This window comes from Portunus trituberculatus, chromosome 19 (assembly GCF_017591435.1).
Source record: "Portunus trituberculatus isolate SZX2019 chromosome 19, ASM1759143v1, whole genome shotgun sequence".
Classification (NCBI taxonomy): Eukaryota; Metazoa; Arthropoda; class Malacostraca; order Decapoda; family Portunidae; genus Portunus; species Portunus trituberculatus.
The window spans coordinates 9,097,731-9,107,730 of NC_059273.1; the positions used below are offsets into that span (position 1 = coordinate 9,097,731).

General features: G+C 41.0%; 1 protein-coding gene across 1 annotated transcript in view; it reads right to left on the reverse strand.

The window, feature by feature from the left end:
• LOC123506369 (opsin-3-like) overlaps positions 1–10,000 on the reverse strand; it is a 34,444-nt gene that overhangs the window by 9,911 nt on the left and 14,533 nt on the right. Inside the window, exons 3-5 of the mRNA XM_045258436.1 lie at positions 6,337–6,444; positions 3,111–3,185; positions 1,081–1,209 (exon numbers count right to left, since the gene is read on the reverse strand). Coding sequence (XP_045114371.1) covers positions 1,081–1,209; positions 3,111–3,185; positions 6,337–6,444 — 312 coding nt within the window. The remainder of the gene's footprint in view (positions 1–1,080; positions 1,210–3,110; positions 3,186–6,336; positions 6,445–10,000) is intronic.

Genomic DNA, 10,000 nt, shown 5'->3' on the forward strand with positions numbered 1-10,000 from the left:
CGCGGTCTTCAAAACACTCAACACCTTATCAAGTGTCCTCATTAATTAGTTTACCTGTCTATCCTTACACAAAAATTGATCAAGATAACAAAACTCGGCAAGCGGGTGGGCTTTGAGGTAGGAGGTACCCCAAAAAGTATTCCCTTTAGCTCATAAATTCCCGTGAAAAAAGCCCACATGGTAAAAATAAAAGGTCTTGAATGTCTAGTATCTATTTACATCTTTAGACCTTCTCTCTACTTCCATCTATCACTCTTGGTATCAGTATGCATCTACGTAAGAATCTGTTATTTTTCCCACCCATCCTTAACATAATGTCACGACTCGGAGTGGAGGAGAGTGGACAGTGCACTGGTTCCAGAAGGGTTTAAAGGTCTAGATCTTAAGGGTGCCACGTTACCCAGTCGATTACCAGCGTACCAATAATTACTCCCGTGGGTGAGATCAACGTGATTTCAGTCAATTAGTTATCCTTTCCCTGGTATTTGATTCACCTTCCCTTAATCACTAACCACCTCAGTGAATTTTTGTTCTTGCAGTTTCGTTGCCCTTGACCGATACCCCTTCTACATTAAATACATACACGCACACGCACACGCACACACACAGGCACACACGGTCCGGTAGCTCAGTGGTTAGAGCGCTGGCTTCACAAGCCAGATGACCGGGGTTCGATTCCCCGGCTGGTGGAGATATTTGGGTGTGTCTCCTTTCACGTGTAGCCCCTGTTCATCTAGCAGTGAGTAGGTACGGGATGTAAATCGAGGAGTTGTGACCTTGTTGTCCCGGTGTGTGGTGTGTGCCTGGTCTCAGACCTATCCCAAGATCGGAAATAATGAGCTCTGAGCTCGTTCCGTAGGGTAATGTCTGGCTGTCTCGTCAGAGACTGCAGCAGATCAAACAGTGAATTACACACACACACACACACACACACACACACACACACACACAAGCAATTCAACGTCATAACTTGGGTGGAAACTCGGCATAGGAGCAAGAGCAAGAGCGAAAGCGAGAGAGAGAGAGAGAGAGAGAGAGAGAGAGAGAGAGAGAGAGAGAGAGAGAGACGTGACAACTCACCAAGCGGCAAGAGAAGCACGAAGATGAAAGCACAGGTAACAAAGGACTTGCTGCTCTGAGTGGGATCGGAGAAAGCTAAGGTGCAGCCAAACTCGAAGGTCTCATAGCGACCCCACTGAAGGAGAGGACCTGTGGGAGAACGTAAAGGAAATTAAAAGGCAAAATCTTACGTGGGATGAAGGAACGGGATGCAGATAAAGATAGGGAAAGAAAGGGGAGAAGATCTCTAGAGAAATAAAAGGGACGGGGATTAGAATATTGTGAGAAGATGAGTAGGGTTAACAAGGAGAGATGTAACGTGAAGTGGGAATTATGGAAGAGGGATAAAGATACGGGGAAAGGAAAGAAGAAAGTAAGGAAGAAAGAAAGGTAGGAAGAGGAGGCTGTATAGATGTAAAGGATAGGATAAAATGAAGAGAAGACACTAACTTTAAAAAATTGATGTAACTAATAGAGAAGAAAAAAGGAAGACTATAAAGAAACTAATGGATGAAGAAGAAAGAATAAGCCAAGATGAATCACAACAGGAACAATAGAAAAACTTATCACGTGATGGAGAAAGGAGAAAATGAGTAGTGGGAGGTGGAGGAGAATGGAGAAGTGGAACAGTGAGACACACCAGAGAAAAAAGATGGAGAGGGCCTGATAAGGGGAAGAGGGGGTTAGGTAAGTGGAGGAGGAGGAGGAGAGAAGGGGAGGGTTCTGAGATTTGTGAAAGGGTGTGGAAGTAACCAAGGAAAGAATAAAGGAGATGGGAGATGGAGAGATAAAAGAAAGGAAGAGTTTCATAACTTCTACATCTACTTTTAAATTCCATCTTCACTTAAAAAGATATATTCTAACTTTTTTCATTGTTTTAATCTTTTCTTTGTGGAAAAGGAGAGAAGACTTCCACGTTACAATTCTCCGTCTCCTCCTGCGTTAGCGTAGTCACACAGTCTGGAAGGCATTTGAAGGTCATGGTTATATTGAGTGGAATCCTTGGTTGCTGCAGGCCAGGGTGATCTAAGAACCACGCTCTGCGCCTTCTGTCTCACTGGTCTGGCGCCTCCCAACGCCCTTCACCTTGTAAGACTTTCAGACACAGCAGCAGGGAAAACAGTAATAAATGCTCCCTCTGCTTCGGTCAATTTTTCACACTTCAGGTATTTTTCAATCACCTTTTCATGACGTCCTTCACCTGAGCAGACTTTCAAACACAGCAGCAGAGAAAACAGTAATAAATGCTCCCTCTGCTTCGGTTAATTTTTCACACTTCAGGTATCTTCAATCACCTTTTAATTGGTCATACCCTGAGCTGATTCACAAGCATAAAAATGAAGAACGAGTAATAAAATCAAAGTATTAATCCTTCACGGGGGAAAGAAAGTGTGAACAGCAGTAAGCAAAGTAATTACACAAATATACATGACACAAACACATCCCAGGACTGTCGACACGCACCTCTAAGAAAGTGAAACTTGTTGACAGTCACGTGTTGGTGTAAATAACTCATTTTTTTTATTGATACCATTATTGTTTTTTTTATTATACATTATTTTTGTCAATTTAAGGCAAGGGTAACTGAGAATGTGATTGAAAATATCTGGAATGTGAAGATTTGAAGATACGGTAGGAACATTATGAAAACCAATGATATGCAGCACCAAAACGGGGAGGGGATGGAAGGTAAGAGAGATGGGAATGAGGGGGGAGGGAGAAGTGGGGAAGGGACACGGCTTCCTGTTCAGCCTGGAGGGATTATAGCTATTGAACGAACACACACACACACACACACACACACACACACACACACACACACACACACACACATACACACACACAACCAAAGAACAATGAAAGTCCAATGTTGTATGTATTCTGGTAAAAAAAGAAAAAAAAAAAGGGGAACCTATTCACAGCGATACCATTTCCATAGAGTAATAAAAACTAACACACACACACACACACACACACACACACACACACACACACACACACACACACACACACACACACACACACACACACACACACACAGACAGACTCACCAAGGGCCCAGATCGCGGAGTACACAGCGCTGAAGCTAATGAGAGAGTACACGTATTTCACCTTCAGCCATTCCACTGCAAAGAGACAAAGAGAGAGACACCACGTCAACAAGTCACTCAAATCACCCCAGCAGGTAAAAAATGTACAAGGAGTAGTAGTAGTAGTAGTAGTAGTAGTAGTAGTAGTAGTAGTAGTAGTAGTAGTAGTAGTAGGAGGAGGAGGAGGAGGAGGAGAGGAGGAGGAGGAGGAGGAGGAGGAGGAGGAGGAGGAGGAGGAGGAGGAGGAGGAGTAGCAGGAGGAGGAGGAGGAGGAGGAGGAGGAGGAGGAGGAGGAGGAGAAGGAGGAGGAGAAGGAGAAGGAGGAGGAGAAGGAAAAGGAGGAGTAGAAGAAGGAGAAGGAGGAGGAGGAGGAGGAGGAGGAGGAGGAGGAGGAGGAGGAGTAAAGTAGTAGTAGTAGTAGTAGTAGTACGAGGAGGAGGAGGAGGAGGAGGAGGAGGTAGGAGAGGAAAGAAGAAAGGACTATATATGAAGGAGGGAATTATGATGAAGGTAGAGTAGGTGACAGGTGACAGTATCCAATCTGAGAGTCCCTAATTGAAGCTACAGATTGGAAGTGTATGTGAATGAGGGGAGCGCTTCTCTCATCGGCTCTTTCTCTCCTGTCAATATGGAATCAATGACTGCACGACGGGGAAAAGAAAGATTAATAATACCCTGCCTCTCCATTCCCTATTCGTCTGCCAAGTGTGTGTGTGTGTGTGTGTGTGTGTGTGTGTGTGTGTGTGTGTGTGTGTGTGTGTGTGTAGTAAAAATGATGAAAAAATTGCAGAAAAAAAAAACTGAAGTAAAATTCTGACATCCATAACCTTTATAAAAGTCTCTTGCTGTTGTAGAAATATTCGCTTGTGAAATACACCCGGGAATATCACATTTAAAATACCAACGTGGCGAATTTCTGTGCTGTAAATACTTTCCTGTCGTATTCTATTTATGGCCCCAGCAACTGCACACCCAACTTTATGGAGCTTCAATCCATCACTCCATTTTCCTCCCTGCATACCTAACAATGAGCAATGGACGCGCATTCAAAACCCCACGAGGACCATGATGCGTTTCTATATTCATTCTGGTTACTATTTGGTGATTTTATACACCTTCAGAAACTCATATGAGGGATTAAAATAGTGAATACTGTGGTCATTAATCTTTTGACCTCCATAGACCCTTTCTAACGTCAATAAAATCGTCTAATCTTACCCAAATCTCAAGGTAGAAACGCATCCCAATATTGGAGAAATTAAGCCTCAATTCGTCACTTCTTTATTCTCTCTGGATATCAAACAATGAGGAATGGACGCACATTCAAAACCCCTTCAGTACCATGACGCGTTTCCATATTCATTCTGCTTACTATTTAGTGATTTTATAAACCTTCAGAATCTTATGTGGGGAGTTACAATAGTGAATACTCTGGCCATTAATCTTCTGCCCTCTATTGACCCTTCCTAATGTCAATAAAATCGTCTAATCGTACCCAAAACTCAAGGTAGAAACTCGTCCCGGTACTGAGGGAATTAAGTAATGTTGCGTGTAATACCTGAGAAAAAGAATCAGGAATATCATAACTGAAATAATGATCATATTGGACTCTATACTTATTCAGCAACACGACGCAGCGACGAGCACAAAGGAGCCTCGAAACAGGAAACGAAGCATCCGTTTTCTTTACTCTTCATCGGAGGCAGACTGAGGGGGGACTCCTTTGGTAAGAGAACAAGTCTGCTTCCTTCCTTTAGTTCGCGGGCGCTGCCTTTACCTGAGCATCCCTCGTTAATGAAACCCTGGTGAGTGGTAATCTTGAGATGTGTTCAGAGAGAATAGAGACAGAGAGAGAGAGAGAGAGAGAGAGAGAGAGAGAGAGAGAGAGAGAGAGAGAGAGAGAGAGAGAGAGAGAGAGAGAGAGAGAGAGAGAGAGAGAGAGAGAGAGAGAGAGAGAGAGAGAGAGAGAGAGTTACCTTTGAAGAATGTTTCATAAGCAGCTGTTTTTTTAGACTTTGTAAGGGAAATACGCGAGAAGAGACGGTCAAACAGCAAGGGGGGAAAAAAAATTTGGAAAACACGGTATTTCTGGAGAGAGAGAGAGAGAGAGAGAGAGAGAGAGAGAGAGAGAGAGAGAGAGAGAGAGAGAGAGAGAGAGAGAGCAATGGATATGAAAAAAGAAAAATACCTACAGAAGTGAAAAACAACAGAGAAAAAGACAAAATTAGAAGATAAAGTTGGGAAAAGAAGATGAGAATTTTCCGAACACACTCACTCATCCTCTGTCCAGATAATGAAAGAGAGATAATGAAATAACAGGATCAGACAGGAAAAAAAGATAAGGAAAAAAAATGAGCGGTAAATAGGAAAAAAAATAATAAGCAGAAGAAATGAGAATAAACTTTTTGACATGATTAGAGGAAAGGAATGAGAAATGGGTGAAAACAAACGGAAAAAAGAAAGAAAGGAGAGGAAATAGAGGAAAAACATGACGCGTGGAGGAAGTTCAAGGATAGGAGTGATAAGAGAGGATAGGTAAGAGAGGGAAGTGCATGAGGGATGGGGGAAAAAAGAGAGGATGAGGAGGAAAGAACTATTAGCTTGTTTTGAGCCAAGCTTCTTAGGTGATATTTTTCTGACGGCACAATGTAATGTATATGTTACCCTCTTTCTAATCCATTCTTTTTTATGTAAGAAGGAAAGACTGTCCAAGGGCAACAACAACACGAAATTTTTAAAAGCCCACAATCGCCAGTTCCCTTACAGTTCCGAAAGTGTTAGCCAAGAGACAGGGTAAATGTCATGAAATCTGCCTCTTAAATGAAGTTAAGTCATAGAAAGTTGGATATAAAGACACAGGTAGGGAGTTCCAGAGCTTATCAGAGAAAGATATGAATGATTAAGAGTCCTGGTTAACTCTTGCATTAGTGAGCTGGAAAGAACAGGGGTGACAGGAAGAAGAAAGTCTTGTGCAGCGAGAACGCAGGAGGGGAGGCATTTACAGTATTATTATTATTATTATTATTATTAGTAGTAGTAGTAGTAGTAGTAGTATTAGTAGTAGTAGTTGCAGCAATACCCAGATCTTTTTTGTAGCCCCCTAGCGCCCTTCCCAGAGAGAGAGAGAGAGAGAGAGAGAGAGAGAGAGAGAGAGAGAGAGAGAGAGAGAGAGAGAGAAGCAGCTCACCTCGTTCCGGATGACATATGTTCACGTAGCGGATGATGCTGACGCTGGCGTGGATACACATAGAGAACGTGCCGAAGAACATGGCGCAGAAACCGTAGTAGTTGCAACCTGAAGGAGAAAAACACCATTACCACCAGCCAAGCTAGGTCAGGTCAGGTCAGGAAGTTTGGTTTCTGTATCGGCGTTTCCCTGACGTTTTTTTGACCTTTTTATTCTGTCCATTAAGTTCCTCCGCTGACTTTCTCTCTTCGTCCACACTTCATACACTATTTCCTCCTTCTCTTGTATTCTTAAATTGTCAAAAAAACTAATTGTCCTGTAATATTTTTTCCATTACGAAAAATATCCCCTTCACCACCACCATCGCCAGCACCAATAACATCATCATCAATTACAGCCTTAGGGAAGATAGAACACCATTATCATCACCATTACCATAAGTATCATCACCACTATCGTCACCAATTACAGTCTGAGAGGGAAGAGCACCACTACCATCACCATTACCATAAGCATCATCACCACAATCACCAGTTACAGCCTAAGGAGAAGCAACACCATTATCATCACCATTACCATAAGTCTCACCACCACCACCACCACCACCACCACCACCAGTTATACTATGAGGGTAAAAATAACACCAATACTACCACCATCACCACCAGCATCACCAAGAACACGTAGTAATTTCAGCCTGACAGGTTAACTAACGTCAATACCACCAGTCACCATCATAATTAGTCTTTCATAACTATCACCTACAGTCATAACCACTATCACCACTACAATCACCATAGCTACCCTCTCATCACTATTACTTCTATAACTACTACTAATATTATCACCACTACCAATTAGAAGCCTCACCACCTCTTCTGTCACCACCAACATCACCACCAGTTTAAGCGTCATATTCAGAAACGCTTCCCTCTCTCACCACGACCATTTTCAAAGACTACAGAGACGAGTGGCCGAGATGTAAAGAGTATTTGTCCCGTTGATAATGCAGAAAACTTGCTAACATGTCACTAGAATTACAAAAGAAAAACATCCTTAAAAACCCTTGTCACTTCAACTAGAGCCCTTTGAAAACTGTGAAGGTGCAGGGTGGAAGTGTTTCAGAATATGGGCCAAAATCATCACCTCTTTTATAATCTACTTCGTATTTATCAAGAGGTCACGAACCACCACCACCACCACCACCACAGCCGCCACTGACAGGATACAATGAAAAACTTTTTAATTGTTACTGCTGTTAAACTTATTACTAAACAGAAAAGTGGTTAAGAAAAGTTCACAAAAAAAAAAAAACTTAAATTTCCAAGCCCTCGTGGTAAGAGAAGGAGGAAGGAAGAGAGACACATTGATCTAAACACATAAATACAAAGGTAAGAAAAGAAAAAAACAGGAAAATTAATACAATATTTAGACACCAATTGACTTCATTTAAGAGGGCAGTTTCAAGACATTTATCCCTGTCTTTTGGCTAACCCTGTCAGATCTGTAAGGAGACTTGCAACTAAGTGGGGCTTTTTATTTATTTTTTGTTGCCCCTGGACAGTTTTCTCGTCTTACATAAAAAAAAAATCTGAATTGTCTAACAAATATAAAAACTGAGAGAGAGAGAGAGAGAGAGAGAGAGAGAGAGAGAGAGAGAGAGAGAGAGAGAGAGAGAGAGAGAGAATACTGTGTCACCTAGATTATCACGTTCGCTCATTCACGTTCCCTTTCTCCAGATTCCAACAACACGTCCTTCACTGGAAACATCAATACCAAAAGAAAAATTTTTTGGAATTTATTATTATTAGCGTGACTCCTTCCCCTTCACACTCCAGCTACTCCTTCACCTTTCACCTCCCGTCCCATCATCACCCTCGCCACAGCTTCCCATCACCCACACCTTGACACCAATTATTCAGCTTCCTTATTTGTGAGTGTAGTGATTTGAGTTTGTTTTCATTTATATCCATAGTTTAAAGGAGAAAAAAAAGGTTAGTATTATTATTAGTACGTACTATTGTTATTATTATTACTATTTCTAAGATCATATTCACTTCAGGGTCCTTCTTTTGCTACTACTACTGCTGCTGATAAGAGTACTGTCACTACTTTTTTTTTTTCTTGTCACTATTACTACTGCCATTACTTATATGATCAGAAAATATGCTACTGTGTACTACTACTAGTACTACTACTGTTATTATTATTATTACTACTACTACTACTACTACTACTACTACTACTACTACTACTACTACTACTACTGAGAACTATTCTTACTACTACCAACACTATTATTAACATTAAACTATGCTACTACTACTGCTACTTCTGCTGCTACTACTGCTACTACTACTACTACTACTACTATTACTACTACTGAAAACTATTTTTACTAGTAACATCAAACTATACTACTATTACTACTACTACTACTACTACTACTATTACACCTACTTCTACTACTACAGGCCTACAATTACTGTTAAAACTACTATTACTACTCTACTATTTTTATTACCATGACTATCACCATCGCCACCACCACTACTTTTACTACTACTACTACTACTACTACTGTAACGGGTACTGCCACCTTTAAATATTCCTATACAAAGATTCTCAATGTCTCCTTTTCATCATTACCAATTCATTGATTTTCTTCCGCCTTTCCTTCGTTCAGCTGTACCATTCTCTTATCATTCGTTTGTCTCAGAGAGTGTGGGAGGAGTATTGAAACCTTTTGACCCGTTTTTTTCTTTTCGTTTTCAGAGAACCTCCATCGTCTTAGGTGCAGGATCCAAGCCTTTGTGTGATCTCCTTTGAGTGCACATCTGTTTGGGTTCGTCCACCTTTACTGCCTGTCTCTTGTCTGGTATTTGTGGCACGTGTTTTAGTGAATGTTAGTCGTTATCTATTTAAGTTTTCTCTATTTCACTTTTTTCTTAGGTTTTGCTTGGGTTTCTATTCATGTGCGTGGTTCTTCTTGCCTTAGCTGTTTTTTTTTTTGTGTGTTTTATTTCTTTATTGGTCTTTGTCGTTTTCCTTTTTCAGTTTTGCATCTTTAATTTTCTTTGTAATTTTAGTTTTTTTTTTTTCTCTCAATGGTGTCTGCAAACTTTCTTCAACCTCCTTCAGTACCGTGACGCGTTTTCATATAAATTCTGCTTACTACTTGGTGATTTCATACAGCTTCAGAAACACATGTGGGGATTAATAATAGTGAAGACTGTGGCCAATCTTCTGACCTCCATAACACCTTTCCTATTATCAATAAAATCGTCTAATCACCAAAAAATTCATGGTAAAAATGTGTTCTAGTACTGAAGGAGAAAATTAGGAGAGACACAATTGACACTCCCTCTTTTCTTATCTCCTCTCTATTATCACCATCAAATCCTCTTCCATTGTCCTCTGAGTGTTAACAAAGGAAGGTCTAAGCAGTAGAGTGTTAAGAGGGTATTATTCTTCTTTACATCCGAAATTTCATTAAGGTTCCTGATAGACAGTCCTCTTCCTTTTATTCCCTCATTTCACTTTTCCCTCACGGCCGTGTCTGTCAAAATAATCAGGCTAATCTTAACGAGATGAAGCTTCGTGGGAGGTGATAGTGTAATGAAATCGCAACAACTCCTCTTTCCTTTGCCTTATTTGTAAAGTT